Genomic DNA, 22,789 nt, shown 5'->3' on the forward strand with positions numbered 1-22,789 from the left:
TTTTTCCCACTGATTTCAAATATGCCATATTTTTTTCAGTTGGTCTTTTTTTTTTTTTTTCATTGAACTTTGGTGTTTGAAATCTGTGTTCGAAATGGTTCCTTGCCACTGGTGCCACCGAAGTTTAATGAGCTGTAAAATTAGTTCTAAGCAATGCATTACAAAACCGCTTTGATTATTGCATTCGCCAGGGTTCATAGTATATTGGAAAACACAGAGAGAACAGTTTTATGACCAACACTGTTTTGTCTATTGTTCCACCACAAATGGCTAATTATCTCTAATTATCTTGGGAACTAATTGACCAACTGAAAAAATAGTGGCATATTTGAAATCAATGGGAAAAAAACAGCAAGGCTGACAAGTTTCCCCGAGTTTGCTTCAAAATTAAAAGAATTTGTTTTGAGACCAGTGTCTAACATTTATTGGTGGTCACTGTAAAAGAATGGATTAAAGGTCACGCAAGCAATTTGCAAGTGAGTTCTGCTCGGCGTGCAGTGACAAACAGAATCTTTGTTAGGCGGCAGATAATGCTCAAGTCTAGCAAAAAAAGTTTTAAGCAGCAATACTGGCAGTGAAGATGCGTGCCAGGAAGGACTGATTTGTGTTCTCTTGCAAAATTCGGACTGATCTGCACGCGTGTCAGTTCAGACCAGAAGGAATGTCAGGCTTTGTGCTGTACAGATGGGAGCTGTAACATTTCTCTCGTTCCTGCATAGGATAATATACTTTCCTTTTTTGAGGTACGGTAAGGAATATGAGCAATAAGCGAAATCTCATTACATTGCAAAATGAATGGAATAAGACAATGGTTTGGATTTTATAAACAAATCACTTTATTGTACGAAAAGTTACACATTAACATGAACGTTATCTCCCCAAGAAACCAAGATGATGAATGCGTCCACCCATCTAACCTGCTTTTCATAGAAAAGTGCTGGGTGAATCACTTCGTACAGATATGTTTCTTTAGATGTGTCAGGGTAAAATAAATCTGTGACATACGCAGGATAGATATAACACATTGAAGCGGAAAAATGAACGAGGCTGTTTGAACCTAGGTGTAGTTTTTGCGGACATTGGTAGATACCTTTATGAAATCCTTGCAACAATATACATCTCTCACAGCGAAAGCCGCTGTATTTGACAAATAAAAATCTTCCAGTGTGGCACAACATAAACTGCGCTAACTGCAAGATGGAAAACATGCATGCACTGTTAGTTTGGGTCATTTTGCACTGGTTACTAAAAAAGCGCCCAAACCAACTAGTCCTCATGTCAGTACTTTAGGCAAATGGTTATCGGGGCCGAGATGGTGAACCCGATTTTCGGCCTGTAGTAATGTCCTCTGGTGCCCATACGCCTTTCAATCCTAACTTTCACAACTCAATGCCCATCAGCCTCTCATTGTCACCTTCTTGCTTTTTGTTTAGAGCTAAAGCTAAATCACAACTCACGAAACTTATTTTAACAAATCTTCCTTAATTAAAGTTGTTATTCCTAGTTTGTGGCTTTAGCGTTTCTTTATCAGGAAATCCTCGATTCTGCTGACTTTCCATCAAGCTCATAAAATATGGCTTCAGCATCAGAATGCATATTCATTAAGTATGTAGTTTTTAATGGCACAACCTTTTAGTGTACCTCTAGCTATAAGGATCGGCACAAAGTGCATATCGTATGCATGAGAAAGCACTGGCTCTCTGCGCAGGCTACTTCAAGGATCGACAGGGTTCGTACAACGGCCTCTACTATCTGATCGCAGGCTTCTGCGTCTTTATGGTGATCCTCTGGACAATCATCCTGGCCGCCGAACCCATCAAGCGAATGCTTTTACGCATACGCCGCGCAACGGGCGCTAGATAGATGCCTGCGCAACTTGTCCTTTTTTTTCTTATTTACATGCGTTCAATCGTGCTGGCGTCAAAGTCCAGTTTGCTCAACTTTTTTTCTCGGTTTCGTGTATTTTATATTTGTGATTTTCATGCTCCTGAAAGCGTGGTCAGTAGTAAAATACGAATTTCTGGTTAAAGCACTCTACCTTTTTTGCGAATAACTAGTTTAATTTTTTTCACCCATCTACGTGGTAGCCTCGGTACACACAATGATGCCACTCGCTTTTTCATATAAACCATTTCCTCTTCCGCAAAGCATTGCTGACTGAAGATCCGGGGTGAGCTATGCAGACACCAGGAATTTTATGCTACAGTCCCACAGCAGACATGTCTCCGTGGCCCTACGTTCTCCTTGGAACTGTCTTCATGAACACTGCAGAGAGCAATAAATGCACGCTGTAATCGTGTTTTCAGCAATGCCACTCTCTGCCGGCGGGTTACTTACCAATGTCATCGTCGTCGTTTTCCAAAGAACTCATCCTCTTGTACAGCTGAGGACCCCTGCACAATTAAGTGATGAAGTGATCATATCGTACCCCATTCATAGCTCGGAGGCATCAATATATTCCTTGGCAATGTTGTGTTCTGCCAGCAGTGCAGCACTTCATATCACGCACCACAGTGTTTCCTATTGAGGAGAGTATTATAACTGTTTGAATCTTTGGCTATCCCTAGCAAAAATTCTGATAAACCTGTATTAGTCTTGCACATTTTTGTATTGGGTGTATAAGACATTTATTAGTCTTATACAAACTTGTATCAGTATAAGTTTCATGTATAAGATGTATCAGAACCTATTAGTTTGTATTAGTTTGCAAATACAAATAGATCTGATAGACTGCTAATAGACTTCAGTGCTCTAAGTTTGTATGAGTATAATATGAACTAATAGAGACGTATTGGTTTAAATAAAAACTAATACAAATGGAACCACAAAGTCCAATTTCCTAATTCCCGGAAATCACAAGACAAAAGGTTGAAATGAAGGCCTTTAAGCAATAATTACTATTTGGTATAATATTATGGTTTTGTTCAGTGGTAAATCTTCGTAAATCTCTAACCAAAATTATGATGCAAAATAGGTCAGCATTTTTTTTTCCTTTCGCTCCTAAAAAACGCGCTGCTATCAGAAATGAAGAGAGCTGACGGGAGCTAAGAGTGCTGTACCTAGGAGGCCGCAAGAAGAGCAAGAAATCTAAGCCGGCAAGACTGCAGCGAAGTCAAGCCAAGCTACGCCCAGGTCTTCGTTGGGTAGCCAATATGGCGACAACAACAATGTGCAGCTGGTGTGCATGTACGTTAGGGAAGATTCCTTTCGCTCCTAAAAAACGCGCTGCTATCAGAAATGAAGAGAGCTGACAGGAGCTAAGAGTGCTGTACCTAGGAGGCCGCAAGAAGAGCAAGAAATCTAAGCCGGCAAGACTGCAGCGAAGTCAAGCCAAGCTACGCCCAGGTCTTCGTTGGGTAGCCAATATGGCGACAACAACAATGTGCAGCTGGTGTGCATGTACGTTAGGGAAGAAGACTTATTTCACATCAGACACGTGAGTGTCGCGTCATCGAGAAGTGTTGAAGATGTGTCTAATGCCCGCATAACTTTGGCAAGTATGAACCAGGCTGCTGCGCGACCCATCTTGGACCTGTCACCTCGCCTAACATCGAAGAAAGCGTGTGCATCACGTCATTGAGAAGTGTTGGCGATGTGTCTAACGCCCGCCTAACATTGACAAATATGATCCGGGCCGCCGCCCGACCCAGCTTTGAACCGCTACCTTGCCGCTTCGGATGTCTTTGTTCATTCTCTAGGGAATGCCTCATGACGAAGAGACTCCATTATAATCGCGTGTTGCAGAAGGGTGAATTCCGTTTGAAATCGCATCACAATGGGAATGATGTTCAATTGGCCATTAATGCGCTCAATGTGTACCTATGACTGGACCATACAGGTTTGACTTGAGCTTTTTTGATTGCATCCTGCTGCTATTTTGTGGATTCGCAATGCAATTTATTCGTTTGTTCTTAATCAGGTTACGAATTTGTGCATCGTTAAATTATTCAGCCAGATTTCTGTCAGCCAGAGGAATTTGCCTGTGTACCCTGATAATAAAATGTGCTGCCATGTTTCATTGCTTTGTTCGTATTTGCCTCTGGTTCTGATAGAACTAGTGCACTCTGGTAGACCTATCAGACTAATACTCTGATAGACCTACCAGACTAATACACACTGATAGACCTAATAGACTAATACACACTGATAGATCTAATAGACTGATGGACCTAATAGACTAATACGGACTGATAGTTCTATTAGTGGCAATAAGAATATACGCATATACTACAATTTGTATCAAAATTTTTGCTAGAGACTTTGTGTTTGCATGAAATAAAGTTTGTTATTATTGAACAATGCATGAAAAATACCCCAACAGAATGCTTAAAGGAGCCAAGAAGACAAAACACAAGTTGGGTTTATTAGAAAGACTGCTTAGTCCCGATAACAATGATACCAATATCATCGCAATCTTCAAACAAATAACGGAGATATTAAAGAAAACGTGTGAAGCAGTCGCGACCCCCTAGCCCATTTCCCGCAACTTTTCTATGATGTCATGGAACCTTGTTTGTGCGATTGGCGGCCGCCTAACTGACCCGTCGCGACGAGACATGACTGGACGTCTGTAATGGGGCCTCTAGTTCCATTTGACCGCATCACTTGAATGCTAACATGCAGTTAACGCACTGAAAATTATGTTTTATTGTTGGCCCGTATGACGTCATTTTTGCTCATAACACGTCACTGTGGCGCTAAATTTGAAAGTTTTTAAATACTTTTTGCTTTGTTTTCGTTAAAAAACATTTTTTTGTGGCTGTAATGGAGCTGAGTGAGATACTGAATCCTTTAAACAAAGTTGTATTTTCTCTTCATGGCTCCTCTAATAAACAGGGAAACAGCACACTCACATGCCATTAAAAGCGGAAATTCCTGAGGCAATGTGGACTAGGAACACATATAAAAAAGTAAAGAAGGATTGGACATGCGTTTGAAAGCAACCATGTGGCTGCAAAGAAAACTTTCAAATGCTAAATTTTCTGAGAAAGCTGTATGACTGCATCCAGGTGGATGTCGAATTTTCCTTTGCAGAAACTCTCTCCGCATTGGGTGGCTGCTGAACCTGGTCAACGAGTAGCTTCTGTGTTAAGCCTTTGAGTTTCACTTCTGTAGCAGGATTTCTTAAGCGAAGGCAAGCTGTTGCTGTCACACTTACGTTCCTTTCTTCTTTCGGCAAAATACGAACACGATAAGGCCCAGTCCGGCGATGATGACTGAGCAGACAATGGTTCCAACAAGGTAGCGGTCAGCCAGTGCAGTGTCTGCAAAAAAAAAAAAAAAAAAAAAAAACGTTAATTTGGCCAAAATTTAAGAAAAACTTCCAATTTGAGTCCCCTCTAGCACAGAAGCCTTTAAAAGTAAAGTAGTTTTATTGGAGGCTTCTATCTGTACCTGGTGCCTAAGCTCGTCTTCCTGTGACTTGAAGGCTGGCATTTTTTCATTCAAGTGTGAACCACCGGCCATTACGTGATAACCATTGGCAGTGCTATTTCTTGTTCAAAAGTAAATGTATCGTACCAAGATGCACTTGGCGAAGCCGGGCATGTTATGTTGAAAGTAGCACTGGCTTCATGGCGAGCTATTGTTCAAAGTGGACCGTAAAAAGTCAGACAGCACAAAATCTGGGCCTAATTAAAAAATTGTGGCAGAAAATAGTCTGTTGGATTTACCCACATTGGCATTGTATTGGGGGTGTTTGGTATGAAAAGGTGGCATTGCCCCTATTTGACCACTGGAGGTAAGCTGCCACTCTACCTCCACTGGTCATGTATAGTGTTGCGAACAACTGCTACCACAAAAATTGTTGCCCATGTGCACTCGGCAAATTTTTGGCATTTCGACACAGGGGGTCTCATTGCGATCATTCTGATTGACGTGGTGAGGTCTGCACTAGCAGTGCAATTCTGGTTGTGTGGCATATTTTTCTTCATAAACTAAATTCCCTTCACCCACCCTTTATTTCCTCTTTCCCCTCCTCCCTCCTCTAATCCAACCATGGCTCTCCTGCCTCTATCATTCTCGTCCCTCTGTCCTCTTTCGCCCCTTCCTCCACTACACATTCTCCACCATTATTGCCACTTTGTCCTCCCTATGCATTCCCTTGAAAATATCTGGTGGAGTGTGCAAATCTGCTTGCAGGCATATTACTGTACACAGGGCAATTAGTAGTTCCCTGAAAATACCGCAGTTAGGTGCCTCTCATGGGTACCTACAAGTGTCTCATTGACACTTTATTAATTGGAGCAGTACTTCTCAAATTAGATAATTACAACTACCTAATTCGAACCTGATTAAAGGCCAACTGCCCTCAAATTTCACCTCGACCAAATTTATTGTTAATGTATAGTAATTGTACCCCCAAATCAGCTGGGACACAAGTGGTAGCCCCGTGAAACACCTCGTTAATCAGTCCAAAGTGTTCAAAAAAGCTCCACTGCAGACCATGCTGCCCCTGCCGGCGGATCGCGTAAACAGCCATGACGCGCCTGTGACGTTCCAGCCGACGGGTCTTCTTCCTCTAGCCAGCCACGCAGCTTGAGAACCGGTCGAGCTCTGCTGCGCACGCTTCACCCTTTTGCTGCCCCGTGCGTGCGTAGAGCTTGCGCGCAGACTTGCGCCTGACCTGGTGACCGTCCGGCCGCTTGCTGGACGGTTGCAACGTCACTGCAATGGCCGCACTCTCCTCAGTTTCGGTTTCAAAATCGCCGATTTTTGCTGAGCACTTGCGGCGTCCATGCGCATATTTCAGCTGCTGTATTTTGTGTGTTGCTTTCTTTTTCAACAGACTATACGGAAATAGGGTTTTCAAGAGATCGAAATTTTGAGTGCAGTTGGCCTTTAATGAAAAAAATATTGGCGGCTACTCCACTGCACTACAAGCATTATGCACTAGGTTTCCTTTGAGTAACGCCATTGCCCTTATTTAAAATATTGGTGCATGATAGTTAGGACCTCCTGAATATGCCCTCCTTTCTGTTCTGCAGTAGGGGGATGCATGAGAGAGAGACCACACAAGACAGGAGGCACTGGGCCGAAGCGTAGACATGGTGCACAATGCAGGACAAAGCAGTGCATACCAATGTTGTCGGTGACTGTAACAAGCTTCGTAGTGAGCGGTCCGGAGACCTTGTTGCCCTGGCTGTCGGTGCGGAAGGGCACCACGCTCACGTTGTAGTCGCTGTCGACGTGCAGGTTGTGAATGATGAGTCGCGTGGGCGTGACGATCTTCTCGGAGCACCGCTGGTTCTGGCACCAGGCCACCAGGTAGCCCACCACTCCTCGGGCGGGCGCCTCCCAGTTGACCTCCACCGAGTCTGGGCTCACCATGCGCACGTCCAGGTCGCGCAACGCAGGGGGCGCTGCACGATGAGTTGATTAAAACGCGAATAACAACAACGACCATTGTTACTACACTAGGTTGTAAGAGGCACCATTATGAATTACGAGATGTTATAGCACTTAATTTTCCTTACTGCACAAGCAAATTTTTAAATGACTCGTTTAAAACTAAGAAGTGACCCCTAGCAACTCCAAACTTGATACCAGCGAATCCATACGAACTTTCAAAATAAAAAAGAGCATGAAAATACAAGCATGGTGTGGGAAGCATTTTTTGTTTGCGTTTCATGACCACAGTTAGTGAGGTGCGGGTTACAAGCATGCAGAACTGCTTGAATAGTTAACCGCGAAGTTTCACTATTCGGATGCGCTATGATGACTGCAACGGCACAGGGTGTAGTTGTTACATTGTGGAGACCCAAAGTGGTTGCTCCACTGCAGTTGCACTCATAGTAGTAATAATTAAGAAAATAGTTCAATACTAATTATGAAAAGACTATTTTCATAACTCCATGCCCATATAAGGTTGAACCAACAAATCTGCTTCGCTGCAACCCTCATGCATGGTCAATCGCTGTGATTTACAGACTTATTTCGGCTTGTGACGAGACTATTAGCACATAATCTCACTTAAAACGAGACCTCTGCGGTGGAACCTCCCAACTGCACAGGATAATAATAAGCACTGTGCATTTCAGACCCAAATTGTATGCTGCTGTATTGCTAGCTATGAATGTAGAGTTGCCATCATAAGTAATTGGAACACAGTTTCGTAATTTTAAGAGATTTCTTCTTCCGGAAACTGCCTGGTTGCATCGGTGTGCATTTGAAGGACTCCTCCCCATTAGAAAAAGCTTCCTGTAAACCGGTAATGGCTGTAATAAAGCCAGTAAGACCATTATTTTGTGATATTTACAAACCCTTGTTCCAATTATGATGGCACCTGTATGTTGTAGGAATGTAGGCCCATGCATGTGTTTGCTGCAGGCTGCATTTATTGATGGTGCAATTACCTGAAGTTTTTACTCTTTGCACTGACATGGCCAACGAGGCCAGACCAAATGAACAACGTTCAACAAATCTGTAACCTGCATCGAATGCAAAGGGCACTGCATTCTGAATTTGATTCAGAATTACTCGTGTTCAGAACTTTCATGTGCAAACGTGCACCTGTGCTGGCCTAGAAAACTCCAGAAGAAATGAAGTCCATGCCTCGCCACTTTATACGCAAGGACGTGCATGCAATGAAAATTGGAGGCTGCATGCCCTTTAGAGTCGAACGGAGCATGTAAATAGTACCTTCAGGCAGCGTTTCCACGGTGATGGTCTCAGGACTGCCGTCGAACCTGTTGTGGCGGTCGGCCTGCAGGTTGAAGGCGCTCACGGCAATCACGTATGTCGACTCGGGCACCAGGGGGCCCACGTTGGCTCGCGTGTCCCTCCCTGGTTGCAGTGTGTGGCACTCCGAGTGGTTGGTGACGGCCTCCAGTGAGGCCAGGTTGCCCGGGCTGCCATTGCTGCGGTTGCACCAGTACACTAGGTAGCCGTCGAGGGGCCCGTTGGCCTTGATGGGTGCGCTCCAGCCCACCACGATCGAGCTCTTGGAACGGCTCACCACATGAAGGCTTTGGATCTTGGATGGGGCTGCGCGTGCCAAGAACACTCTTGGAATGCAAAATTTTCATTGAAACAGGTAGAATAGCACTTTATATGACTTAGCACAAATTACTTCTTTTGAATTTCTTTCAGTGGGGTTTCGCACTCTATTGCAGAGCAATATGACTCACTGCAACCTTTAATGCTGTCTGTACCTCTTTCATAGTGCACAAGATCATCTCCACTCCTTTTCACTCTTTTCTTTCTGTGCGCTTTTCTACATCAGCAAGGCACCTCTTCACTCACACCATTGCTGATTGCAGTTTGAGCTCACACAAGTGCATATTCGGAGGCTGGAAAGAAACACGAACATGGTTATGTGCAGCTTTCTGGGTCCACTCGTTGCATCTTTTCAAAACAATGCAGACAGCATGTACGTATGGCAACATGTATGAGTGTGTGTATTTTGTTTATTGTTCTGTACTGTCATGCAGACATTTAAGCTTGAATGTAGATTTTTGCATTCCTTGTAGACGCTTGCTGTATATGGCACCGGTTGCAAGCAAACGGGGCGCAGGGTTCTCGTCTTTTGGCGAAAACTTTCAATGAAATGAGCACTTACCTCCAATGGCTGTCTTGACCTCGATGCGAACCGGAGTGCTAGCCACCTCTGTGCCATCAGGCAGCTTGGTAAAGGCCTTTACGTACACCTCGAATTCTGTGTTTGGCGTCAGGTGTGTGATGTTGGTCGAGGTGTCATTCGTCTCAAGCGAGCTTCGCTTCTGGTGCTCGCTTGCTGGCCCATAGAAGACGGTGTAGCCGGACAGGGGACCCCGGGACTCTGGCGGTGGGGACCACTGTAGCGCCATCCACGTCTGACCCGCAGCTCCCACCAGGCTTAGGTTCTGAGGAGGCAGTGGCGCTGGAGAGGGGACACATGCAGGGAATTTCAGGAGCTGTACAACCAAACAGCTTACGCAGTAAAGCATGCGTGCCTCATTGGTGGATGACTAAAGTAGTATGTACCATCGAAGGCAGCAAATTTTGGTGTATCTGGCAGAAAATAAAGGGAGAAATTTATCACATTCCTAAATTTGTCGTCCTCAAGGTGGATGAGTGCAATAGTAAGTACAGAAATGGTGAAGGGCTCCTTGTTCTTGCCAGGGGTGCTGGTGAATCTGATTCGTAGAAAGGCATCCAAGTTACCCACAGATTCCGTAAGTATAAGGTGCTTGTGATATGCAGATGGGAAAATTCTTTGCTGGAGCCAAGCATGTCTCTTAATTATTGAGCGATATAAAATATTTCATTTAAATTGCTTTCCCATAAACAGTCATCTGATGCATAAAAATTGTATGCCTAGTAAATATGCTGTGTACAGTAACTTTCTTGCTTTTTTTTTTGCCTTCCATGCCGTTCCTGCAATTGCCTTTTTATATTTTTCTTCAATTGGTTCATTTTTTGCAAAAATGACTTTTCAAGGAAAGATTTGGTGGGAAGTGGCTGGTGCAGCCGCAGCATTGACAACATGGACACAATGAAGGGAGGTGGTGATGTTTGTGCACAAGGCATTAGACACATGTCATGATTTGAGAGAGAACTGCCACTTGCTATTCTGCCACGATTCCCCCTTACATTTTGGAATTGGTGCAATCAAGGTGTCATATCCTCAAAATGAAGACTATAAAGAACTACACAGAAGATATACTCCTAGTGCCCTGTAGCGAGGTTACGCACCTTGTGCTCCAGATGTCAGTGTTTTGACTGCCTTCACAATAAAAAAACGCAGTGTCTAGAGTTACGTCCGACGGAACCCAAAATTGGAAACTAGAGTTACATCCGACGAAATTTTAATTAAGCCAGTTTCTAGAGTTACGTTTGACGGAACCCAGAATTGAAAACTAGAGTTACGTCCGATGGAACTTTAGGCCAATGTTTTGAGTTACATCCGGCGTAACGTAAAGCACAAAAAAAAAATTTACAGCTAACGACAACTGCAGCTACTGTGATGCTCTATATGTGTAATCTATACGCAACATTATTGAAATGGTCGCTTGTACGATAAATGACATCAAATTCGGAAACACAAATGCTGCTGCTTTACGGCCAAACCGGTTCGGAATGAGTAAATCATAGGTAACATGTTCGACAGCGCCGGCTTCCCATCGGTCGAGTGATCAGGAACGTGATACAAGCGCCCACGCTACTGCAGCGATGTAGGTTCGAATCCCAGGTGGGTTGATGGAGTTTTTTCTTAATTAAAGGATTCATATTTTTCTGCACTTGTCCACGTACACTTCTTTCCATATCCAACGCATTCAAGCAAAGGAGAAGATGGGAATTAACAAAATTGAACCTCGTGCAGTGGGCGCAGTGCCAGTTTGTAGCGTCTGCAGTTTGCCGAGAACAAATTTACATGGGTCAAGAGTCTTCTAACAAATGTAATTAATAGGGCTAGGCATCGGTTAATATTTTAACCCGACTACTCAGCTGGCTTTATGCATCGATTATCGGTTGTGTTGGTTTGGAAGAACAAATGACCAAAAATAATTATGTAGTAGCAGAAATAAGATCAATATGCTCATATGCTTATTCGCACACATTCCAGATGAGGTATCGTCACGGCGCATGATGCGCGTGAGACGCTTATCAGCTCGTTCGTCACACACACGTTTCTAGAATCGGGAACATCAGCACCCGCCATGAGTGCAGATGGCGCCGATTAATCGCGCCTTGCTTACTACAGGAATAGTTTATACAACGGCAAAACGGTATATGTAACTGCCCGCTCATTTTTTGTGCTGTGTGTATTTGGAGTTTTCAATGAAAATTTTGCCCTGTGGAACGAAGATACACTAGTTCAGAGGTACATGAACAAGTCGACTTCGTGCATAAAGTCTAAGAGTTGTCGATGAAATATTATTGAGTTTTCGCACCAGCTTAAACCGGTTAAAACAATTAATCGTGGCTAAAGCATTAATCAATTATACAGAATGTTAATCGATCAGTTAACCTACCCCTAATAGTAAATAATTGGTTCGCTGTAATAAAGGGAATGTCCTAGTCCTTTTTTTCTTCAGTGAAAAAAAGAAAAATTTCGATAAATTTTAGTTAATTGATCTGGCTGACTAATGAAAAATGTAATGAGGTTCTATTTTGTTCATTCCCGTCTTCTCCTTTGCTTGAATGTGTTTGATATGGGAAGGAGTGTACATGTACTAGTGCAGAAAAATTTGAATCTTTTAATTTAAAAAGAATTGCATCAACAGAGCTGGGATTCGAACCCAGATCTCTGCAGTAGTGTGGAAGCTTATATCACGCTCCTGGCCACTTGACCGACGGGGAACCGGCGCTGTCGAACACGTTACCTATGATTTACTGATTCCGAACCAGTTTGGCCGTAAGGCAGCAACATTTGTGTTTTCGAATTTGACGTCATGAATCGTACAAGCGACCATTTCAATAATTGGCCCACTCAATTTACCAGTCCTGAACGGCCCGCGGGCAGTCCGAGGACTGCGTTCGGACCGGAAGTCCCATAGGAATACATGGGAAAATCGAACACTGGATCGCGTCTCGGGCAGTCCGCGGATGATCCGGGACTGATAATCGAGGAACCTCGATGTTGCGTATGGAATACACATATAGAGCGTCACGATAATTTGCGCCGTTAGCTGTAAAAACATTTTTTGTGCTTTACGTTACGTTGGACGTAACTCAAAACATTGGCCTAAGTTCCGCTGGACCAGGACTCTTGTCGGATGTAACTTTAGTTTTCAATTTTGTGTTGCATCGGACGTAACTCTAGAAACTGGCTTAAAGTTTTGTCGGACGTAACTCTAGTTTTCAATTTTGGGTTCCGTCAGACGTAACTCTAGGCACTGCAATAAAAAAAAAAGCTTACTGCGATTCACGTTAAGCACACTCTGAAATCAACACAAACATTCTGAAAAAGGAAGAATTGGAACTATTATCATCAAGTGATAACTGCTGATCAGTTGCCGTTATGTCGTTTTTCCTATAGGTGTAGCACCTGCACTTCTGTACCATCATGGTGCATACTTGTACAACTGATGCATCATTTGGTGACTCTCATCTTCCCCACCCCGGTGGTTGGCAATTGTGATGGAGGAGCTCACCTGCGGCCTGCGTTCTGAACACGGTCGCATTGTAGACTGTCCCCAGCTTGGGCGTGCCTGCGCTCACTTCGGCCCTGTACAGCATGTACGGCTGTAGTGACTTGAAGTCGCACCAGGTCTTGTTGGACCTGACCGTGTCGACGGGAGCGTGTTCACCGCTGCGATGGGTGGCCATCCGCCACAGGGTCACGGTGAACTGCTGGACGGCAGGGTCTGTTGCTGCCCAGCTCACGTTTGCTCCAGTGCTAGAAGCAGTGGCGTGCACGATGAGTTTGAACTTTGGCTCACTCCTTGGACCTGCACCTGTGGATTACGAAACCTTCAGTTGAGACCACTGCATCTACATATTCATAACACTATGAACTCTCACTGTAATCGGTTCAGATACAACAGAAGTGAGGATGTCAAGGACTTTGTGGTGTCGGTACATTTCAAAGACGAAAATGAGCTGTGGTTACATCGGGACACACTAAACAGAATGCTGCCTATTGCTTGTATTCACTGGCCTGGCGCGCCTGCAGGCAACCTGTGAGTGCACCGTCACTGGTTACGTCGGGCTCCTCGGGATGGCGGTACTTGTCCGTGCTAAGCGCATGATATGGGTTGGACATTGCAAGCTCTAGCCCGCCGAACACAAAGTATTGCCTTGTGTCCACTGTGAGTGCGATTAATAACATCTCTGTTGACACCAGCGTTGAGAATCGGGTTGAAATGGAGCATACGACGCACACCGGTGTTTTTTTCTTCTGCATGCGGGCGCAGTGGCCCAAGCCGCGCCATGTCCGTGGTGCATCGGTCATTTCTGTGGCCGTTTCCAGCGTTGCCAAGCGAAGAAATTGTCAGCTTAACTTTTCAACAAATACCACCTATAGTAAACGAAATTCAGTGCAAACTTTAACCTCAAACAACGATTGCACATCACGAGCTTTTTTTTTGCCCCCATTTTTGAAATTCTGATTACTTTCATTTTTTGTCCAGACAAAAAATGACTGTGTTGCAACAGCACTGGGGTCTGTAATCATAGGCCACACAACAAGGCTAAGAGGGGAGTGTAGCAAAAGAGGTAAGGAGAGGAAGGAGAAGAGGGTGAAAAAGTGTACCAGTAGGGGGCAGAGTTTTGGAGGAATGAGGGGTTTGATGAAATGGAGCTGGATGAGTAGGAATGGGTAAGTGGAAAATGTAGAGGAAAGGAGGAGAGAAGGAAGGCAGATGGGCGGTGTTGAAGGGGAGTATAGTGAAGGACAACGTGAGGACGGGTCGGGGGGGGGGAGGGAATTAATGTGACAGGGAAATGGAGAAGGGAGAGAGGCAGAACGGGAGATATAGAGTTCGATGAAAATTTCAGATTCTGGTGGTTTAACATGCCGGATCTACACCTGGGCTTTGAGGTGCGCTGTAGTAGAAAGCTCCAGATTAATTTTGACCACCTCGGGATAATTAACGTGCGCCAAAATCTCGACACACGAGCATTTTCGCTTTTCATCTCCATCTGAAAAGCAGCCACCGCGGCTGAGATCGAACCCGCGTCCTTGCTCAGCAGCACAATGCCTTAGCCACTGAGCCACCGCGGCGGGGGAGTGGGAGGAGGATGTAGAACAGAATATGGTTACGAGAGTAGGGAAGAGGGGAATAGTGGAACACACGGCGGAAGAGAGTAGTACTGCCGGTGAAGTGGGAGTGGTTCCCTATTTCAGGAAGCCATGTATGAGCGGGCAGCCTTCGCTCTGGAAAGGGATAAAAGGTGGAGGGAGGGGGGAAATGGGGATCTGAGGGAGGGGATCTAGGAGGAGGGGAAGGCAGGAATGAGACAGGGTTGGAGAAGTAGAGAGGCACCAGAGAGGAGGAGAATGCAAGGGAGAGAGGAGCGAAACATGAGGGTAGGGATATTATAGTGGGTGTGGGGAAGGGGAGGCGAATCGTAAAAGAGGGAGGATATAGAAGAGCAAAGGTAGGATTGAGAAAAGGGGAGAGGGACAGGGGAAGGTAAATATGAGGAGGGAGAGGGGAGGGGTAGAGCGTGAGGTGTAGGAAGGGGCCAGAGAAGGAGGCGCTACGGGGCAAGGTCGGCCGAACTCTGCTGTTTTCAAATGACATTTGCAATGAGGCAAGCAGATTCAAGGACCAACTGTTTTTCTTTTTCCCCCTCTCCTTTTCTCTTTGTCTTTCCTCAAGTTCTAAAACTTTCTCCTTCTCACCCAAACATCGATCTCTACCACTAAATATTCTCCGGGGACATTCCGTCACGTTGTAGTGCTAAGACAGCCCAACCATGTACCTTCACAGCCTGGAATGTGCAATTATCCCCACATTTTTTCTGCCACCAGTTATAGTACTAGACTCTTACTAAATTGTAAAATGATTAACTAAAGCTTAACAACCCAATGCAGCCTCAAATAGCAGGTCTCTTCAATTTGGCCTACACTTTCTTCATAAGCTCATGATCAGGTCAGTGCAGGTGCCGCTACTGCAGAACTGGTCCTGCACTTTTGTCATCTGCTTCTGCACAACCTCTCTGGGAAGTGCAGGGAAAGCCGTGAACTCATCCTGCACTCTCTGCACCATTGGCAAATCAAAGAGAAAAGTGCAAGCGCCACGCGCTGCACTTGAAAATCCAAGAGGGGAGTGTTGCACTACCTGAACGAGTTCAGCGAATGCAGTCAAATCGAAGAAACCTAGTACTTTAAAAATTCTCTCCAGTGCCCAGCTTAACCTGACTCAAGTCAGCCATGTTTCCCAAATACTTTTCCTTAAAGAAACTACATTCACACACACATAACTCTCAGCAGGTGTTGTACAACACACATACAGACCCTGGCACCTTCGCACACACCTGCAGTCTTGGCACCGTGGCAGGCGACCGCGCTTGCATTGTCACCCTGGCAGAGGTAACGCACACAGACAGTGTAGTTGGTGTCAGCGGTGAGGCCGTTGATACTCAGGCTGGTGGCATTGCTGGCACGACAGAAAGGTGATGGTCGAACCCGTTCCCTCGAGCAGGAGATCTCCTTCATCCGAGGTGCGACGACCAGCGAGTTGATGGCACAGGCACACGTCCACTGGTCCTCCCTCTCAGGCTCACCTAACCACACTTCTAGGGTACTCGGCGACTCGGCCTTTATGGAGAAGGTGGGCTCGTGGCCTCTGCACCAAGGAGAAGGCTCTGTGCCGTTCGTGCTTTCCGCTGCAGTGTTTGGCTGCGCTGGAGATGGTGGCTGGAAGAAGGAATGAGGAAGCAGATACCTTCTGTTATTCAGCGCTAATTAAGGGCTGAAACTCACCATATTATCATGGTAATCAGAGGCGTCGGAACTGTTTTTCGACTGGGGGAGCCAAAAAAATTGTACCATACGTCATCGTCATCATCATCATTATCATCATCATTGGTTTTCCTTGCAGACTCATGCATGCACAATATTGCAGGTTAATAGGCTGAATAAATAAGCCCAATCACCGACACAAAACCAAATAAAATACAATCAAATTCTTATCCAACATCACAGATGCTGCAGAGCAGTGAAAAATCTTTTAACGCTCATCATTAGAACCAAAGCATCAAAAGTAAATTGAATATTCTATGTAAATATACAGAATACCCCAAGTGCTAACAGTTAACAGACATTATGAGGAGTCGTGTTTATATTAAAGTGAAACATAAGCAGTGATTTAATAGCGAGTGAAGGAGACAGACACCCACGCTCAGAGTTTGCAACAGTGTCAAAACGGCAGGTTGAATCGCAGAATTGTTCTATTTGTGCAAGCCACCATTTTCGGAATCAGTGGTCTTTCAGTGAGCGCCCAATGTAATGAATTATAAGACAACGGCGTGGCCAAATGTATGCTGTTGTCACCAAGTGTGCGCACACCACAGGTCAGAAAAGGTAAAAGCTCACAGAGATTTTCTGTGGTCCAAATGGTACCCCACAACAGAAAAAATGAAAAACCCCTTCCCTGCACAAACTCATGGACAACTCGTATGCCACAATCACGGAGAAAGAAGTATTTGGGCACAATACAGTAGCCGAATGCACATCCAAGTCACAAAAGCCGCCGGGGTCGTTCGTGGCCACTTGCACTGCCGTTTTGATAACACCAGTTTGGGGTCAGGTGCAAAATCAGCTAAATTAACAATTTATGTGGCTTTCAATACAAGTCTGCTTCCACTTTTGAAAACCTTAGCAGCTATACTGCGCAGTGCACCACAGAATTACAGAAAGCAGTATACATTTTCTTATGCCCAAGAGTGCCCAGGCATTCTTAAATGTGGGTGTATGTTTTACAGCAAGTAAATAAACCATTATCTATCAGCAATCAAAAGCAAACCAACCAGTTGGTAATTTCGAAAGCAAGTATACATAGACTGCCAAAAAGCCACCTGTACTGTCGGCGTCAAATGAAACGCGAACATAAAAATATGAACCTGAACACACAAATAGCGCGACTTCTTTCCATGCAAGGCAAAATGCTGCGTGGCTTAGTTACAAAAACAGAGTTGGGAAAAGTGGATTTCCAAACATGAACTCTACGAACAGTATTCTTCAACTTTGCACGTCCCGGTTCATATTTTCGTGTTCGCGTTTCATTTGATGCCGATAGTACATAACATGTGAAGCATGATGGGTGGTTTCGAGGGCCACAAAGCATAGCACAGCTGTAATTGCATTGTTTCTTGATCATTACAGTTCTAAGAGCGGAGCACTTTAGGGGCCTGGTTTGTTGCTGTAGCTCTTCCGGGGTCACAGTATATAGCCACCGTAGTAACGCATAACGTCTAATGCCCCGTTGCGCACCCGAACAAAGGCTTCGAAAAGATCACCGCTTCCCCTGGTCAGAATCAATCCTGGGCCCCCCCGTGTTACGAAACCAATGTCAACCTTATTGCGCTACACATACACACGTTACTCATATGCAAAGTGTTGTGAGTGATTTTTGCACTATGCTGTTGCCAGAGAGGCTGCTGTTGCTAGGCCAAAATTAGGTACACAATAACACAAAAAAAGAAAAAATCATGAATTAGCGCATTACTGAAAACAATCCAGTAGCTCTTTATAGGCCTTTTCAGGGGCTGGCGCCTTGGGTTGACTACTTTCAGTATCAACGCCAGGTTGATACTGAAAATGGTCAAGAGAGGGCGCCACAGCCTGAGTGGCGAATCACTGTGCCGCATTTGACAGTTTTCAAGTAGAGTGGAACTGCTTTAATTTTTTTTTATTATTATTTGTGCTGTCAGGCAGGATCCACGTGGTAAGTAAACAGGCTCAGTTTGTTTTACAGGGCATCTTGATGCTATGAGTTTGCTAGCAGAAAATATATATGTTGCCTTAGAGAAAACGTTTTATGCAAAGGAGATATATATGTCCGCCGATGCAGACGATTCCGTCGTTCTCGCTACGCTCTTGCGCCCGAAATAACACCTGCGGGGGCGGAATGCGATATGGGGAGAGAGAGGGGCACAGTTCACGTCAACATCTGACGTCACGTGGTGGCGCTCGGTCCTCTCAGCCGGGGCGGTACAAGTACGTTAATTACTACGTCACGCGGCCCTATCGCTCGCTCCCGCAGCCGACTTGGAGCGGCTATAAAATGCGTGTGCTTGTATTCGCCTAGCGAAATCGGTCGCTGTACAGATAACCGCGTAATAATCACCATAGCTGTGCCGAGATTTCGCATCAAGTTCGCACATGGTGCGAATTTCCTTGCGAATTCGCTGCTGCGCCACCGCCCGTGCGGCAAAAAGATCTACTACATGTTCATTGCTGCGGAAACTGCCAAATGTCAAGCGCGCCGTTCACTGATTAAGTTCTGTTGTTCTAAACATTTGACTATTTACAGCAGCAACGAAAATGCATCTTCTTGCCGCAGGAATGGCGCGGCAGCAACGAATTCGCAGGAAAATTCGCACCAGTTGTAGAACGGGCGTCACGCTACGTGATCGTCGCTCAATTTTAAGGGAGCCATGAAGGTAAAATAAAAGTTTCATTAAAGTGACTGCTTTGTTCCGATAACAATGATACTAATTTTATCGCACAAACAATCGAGATGTTCGAGAAAACAGATGAAGCAGTGAAGATCCCAGACACTTTCCAGCACTTTCTCTATGACGTTACAGAATCCTGTGAGTACGCGCGCGCGATGGGCGGCCTCCCACCAAAGATGCACCAAAGCCATCGCAAAGGAGCATGACTGCAGGCGATTGTAATGGGGCCTGTAGTGTATCATGTATATCACTTGAACTGTTCGTAGTGCTTGCATATATTGCGCTACTCGTGTTCATGTATACGTCACAGTAGCGCGAAATTTGAAACATAAAATTTGTGGTTTATAGAAAAAAAGAAAAGAAAACGTCTTTCGTGGATGGAATGGAGCTACACTGGCTCTAGTACGTCCTTTCAAATTGAACAAAGTGATATTTGTCTTCGTGGCACCTTTAAGTATACGGAGAAGTCCATTCTCGTCATGTAAAGTGCACTTTCGAAGTGACCCTTAATGGGCATAAATATTGGGCCGCAGAAACCGATCGCTGATTGATTGATTGTAGGGTTTAACGCGCCGACGCAACACAGGCGATGAGGCGCGCCGTAGTGGAAGGCTCCGGATTAATTTTGACCACCTGGGGATCTTTAACGTGCGCCGAAATCTCGTACACACGGGCGTTTTTGCCTTTCGCCTCCATCAGAAAAGCGGCCGCCGCGGCCGGGAATGGAACCCGCGACCAGAAACCGATCGCGGTGCGGTTCTAGTTTTTACATCTACAGTATATCGGATACGTTCTTATGTCCTTTCTGGGTTATTTAATGCGTGCCCTTTATCACAGGTGCTGATGGCCTTGTCGCAGACAAAAAGCAGCAGGAAGAATGCGACAAATCTGCCTCGTCTGCGACGGCGTTTTATCGCTGCATATGCCGCCGTTCGTGTACGTCACATATGCTGTACCGGACATTCCATTCTATTGCTGCAAGTGGCATCTGCGTTACATCGTGCAATGAGGCGCCCCGACAGGTGCACATTTATTTAACCCTAGTCGACCAATGTATCATATAAGATACGCAATCTTTCGGCTTGTTTCACTCGCACCTGGGCCTGTCGACTGCCCAGAAATTCGCAATGTATCATTTATGATACCTCCTAGACGTTTTTTTTTTTTTTTTTTTTTGAAAATCTTTAGTTCCCTAAGGCCACATTCATTCCCACATATAGTTTGAAAGATGGCTTCTTCCATCGTAAGCACTCCCAGCCGGTATATGTATACTGATTTTTAGGAGTATGAGATAGTCTTTTTTATGGTATACGATACATTATATACCTACGTTATATATGCAGGTATACATTCCTACTTTTGATGGGTACGTACGTGGGCCCCCGCAAAATTAGAAAAAAGAAATGGTATTGTTATTGTGACATTTATTAGGCCTCACTTCAGCTCTTTAAGTTTCTCTCGTGCCTGGTAGTTTCGGCGTTTATCTGCAGTTCAAAATTATTACTATTATCATCAGTTGTGATGCTCTTTTCGTGGTGCCGTTATTATTATTTTTAGTTCCACCCTGTAATGCCCAAACAATAAAAACAATGAATAAATCCGATGCTTTCATGCATCAATGTTTGTGACTCAAACAATAAAAAAACCCGGAGTACGAATTTTTTTTCGCCCGAGGTTATCAAATTAGATAATTACCGCGCCGGAGCTACACCCCAGGACGCGCCGTAGAAAAATTTTGACCACATGCATAGAGCTTTCCTTTCCTCCATGACCACATCGATGATAATACCAAATTTTTGGAGGATGCAAATTTTTGTGGCCTAGCTCCCGACCCTACTTCCATACTGCCAGCTGGCAGTATGGAGGTAGCTATAGGGTCGGGAGCTACTAAGGCAACAATCACTATGATTGTTGCCTTAGGAGCGGTAATGATCTTACACCGAAATACTCCTGAAGAACATCTACCATAGTGGAAGCCGAATTTTCGCTTACCTAATTCGATCGGTCCGAATATTTCCGTGTAAATAGTGGGTCATACAGAACTATTTTGTGATCTGGTCCGTTTTCGTTAGGAACGGGTTCGACTGTTATAATTGTTGTCTTGACGTATAGGACGTAAGGATAGGCTTATAGTAATGAAGAGTGAACTAAAATGATAGAATACTAGTACAATGACGAGCGCGGCAGGCTGCGGTTGAGTTACACAAGCAGAGTCACCTCAGCGTTTGCCCGGCAGCCCGGAAGCGCGTAGGAGTAAAATTCCCTAACAAGCGCCCGATATCAATGAACCGACAGCGCTTTCAACTGTGGCGCAGCAAAACTGCACCCTTTTCACCTGTGACAAAAGCTGGTCAACGTACGGACGGTGGCATACGCAATCGAAATGTATGGCGCGGCTATAGCTATACCTGCCAGCATCCGAAACAATGGAACCCGACAAAGCCTACGCGCACTGGCATCACATTGGCACCACGTGTTACCCTCCGCACCTATTGTCCCCTTCGGCGCTCCTATTGTCACTATGCAGAGATTGTCGACCGAGCCGGACAACAAGACTAACGAAATCGGATACCGCCATATTTCGGCCTTCACTCTGCTTCAAGCTTTTCAAGCCGTTTCACTCCTGCCTTCTTTCTGTGCACGTTCCCTAACTGCAAACTCTCGGTTCAGAGTTCTGAGGTCTGGACAAGGATCCAGTTGTCCACGCCGTGGGGTTAGCGCTCTTGGTGCAGCAGCTCACCTGCGTTCCGTCAGTCGCAGACACCGCAGCGACCAGAGCGCACAAGGCAACCAATAGGAAATCCTTCGTCCACGTCGCGCCGGCGGTCATCTTGACAGCACCACCAACTCTGTCCAGTAAATAACTGCTCCCAATGCGAGTAAGTTCTCTAATTCGGCAACGACAACGGCTCGGGCTCGCGGCGCTGCGCCGTTTGTCATCCGCCCATCAACCAGTGCTGAAGTCCACGGATACGTTATCTGCGGAGGCACTTATCGCGCCCGAGTTCTCTCTCTCTCTCTATCTCTCTCTCTGGCAAACCGTGTGTTTTGGAGTGGTTCAGGTTACCTCGCGCTTACCTTCGACACCACCGAAGCCCGGTGGCGTTTATCTGGAGAGGAGGAACCAAACGGTTTCAGTTGGCGGGACCGATTGGCTGGCGCTAGTCTAAACCTCCCTCAGCAGACGGGCGCGACCAACTCACGTTACGGGGCAGCGCTTGCTTCACTCCTTCGCTCACCTCTTTCGTGTTTGCATATGGCGTACAGTACAAAACCGCCGTGTGTACCTGCTGTCTCAACAGAATTTAAATCACTTCACAAGCATCTCAGACATCAACTGGGTTTACGGGTCAGCTTACAAAGAACAAATGCTACACGAATAAAATTAAATGGACAGACAGCAAAAGTGCGACGACAGGCAACGCTGCGTCTCATCGCACTGGTTTCGTGAAGCATTAGTTTTTGTCGGCTGACCCGTAAATCGAGTGAATTATGAACGAACTAGATCAGATTCTGCCTATTCTACTCACACATCGAAACAAATGCAGCACAAACGTTGCTTCCGTGTCCACGGACTACATTGTCAAAGTCCTGGAGACACGAACTAACTTCAACTACGGATTTTACGGAATCTCTAATTTCTCTACAACACCTAAAACAAAACGGCAAGCGATTACAACGCGACGCTCCCTAGAGAAATACAAGTCAGAAATAAAAAGATATTTTTTTTATATGGCTT

At 45.3% G+C, this 22,789-nt stretch overlaps 1 protein-coding gene across 1 annotated transcript; it reads right to left on the bottom strand.

The window, feature by feature from the left end:
- Positions 1-812: 812 nt before the first annotated feature.
- Positions 813-22,024, bottom strand: LOC144170116 (phosphatidylinositol phosphatase PTPRQ-like). The gene is made up of 9 exons (XM_077699691.1): positions 21,791-22,024; positions 15,907-16,288; positions 13,077-13,379; positions 9,560-9,859; positions 8,641-8,985; positions 7,080-7,361; positions 5,159-5,264; positions 2,338-2,393; positions 813-2,265 (listed from the first exon to the last, which is right to left on the bottom strand). Exons 1-9 carry the CDS (start codon positions 21,878-21,880, stop codon positions 2,234-2,236), a joined length of 1,896 nt encoding a protein of 631 aa, XP_077555817.1. The 5' UTR covers positions 21,881-22,024; the 3' UTR covers positions 813-2,233.
- Between the last annotated feature and the right edge of the window lie 765 nt (positions 22,025-22,789).

The sequence above is a fragment of the Haemaphysalis longicornis genome, unplaced genomic scaffold (genome assembly GCF_048455015.1).
Source record: "Haemaphysalis longicornis isolate Haplotype H1 unplaced genomic scaffold, Haemaphysalis longicornis Haplotype H1 scaffold_2, whole genome shotgun sequence".
NCBI lineage: Eukaryota > Metazoa > Arthropoda > Arachnida > Ixodida > Ixodidae > Haemaphysalis > Haemaphysalis longicornis.

Excerpts from the sequence above, each read along its gene's own strand:
- LOC144170116 (XM_077699691.1), bottom strand. The coding sequence starts at position 21,880 with ATGACCGCCGGCGCGACGTGGACGAAGGATTTCCTATTGGTTGCCTTG. Across the intron at positions 7,362-8,640 it reads CGTGGAAACGCTGCCTGAAG|CGCCCCCTGCGTTGCGCGAC; the intron begins GTACTATTTACA and ends CTCATCGTGCAG. Across the intron at positions 2,266-2,337 it reads AAACGACGACGATGACATTG|TGTTCATGAAGACAGTTCCA; the intron begins GTAAGTAACCCG and ends TGCTCTCTGCAG.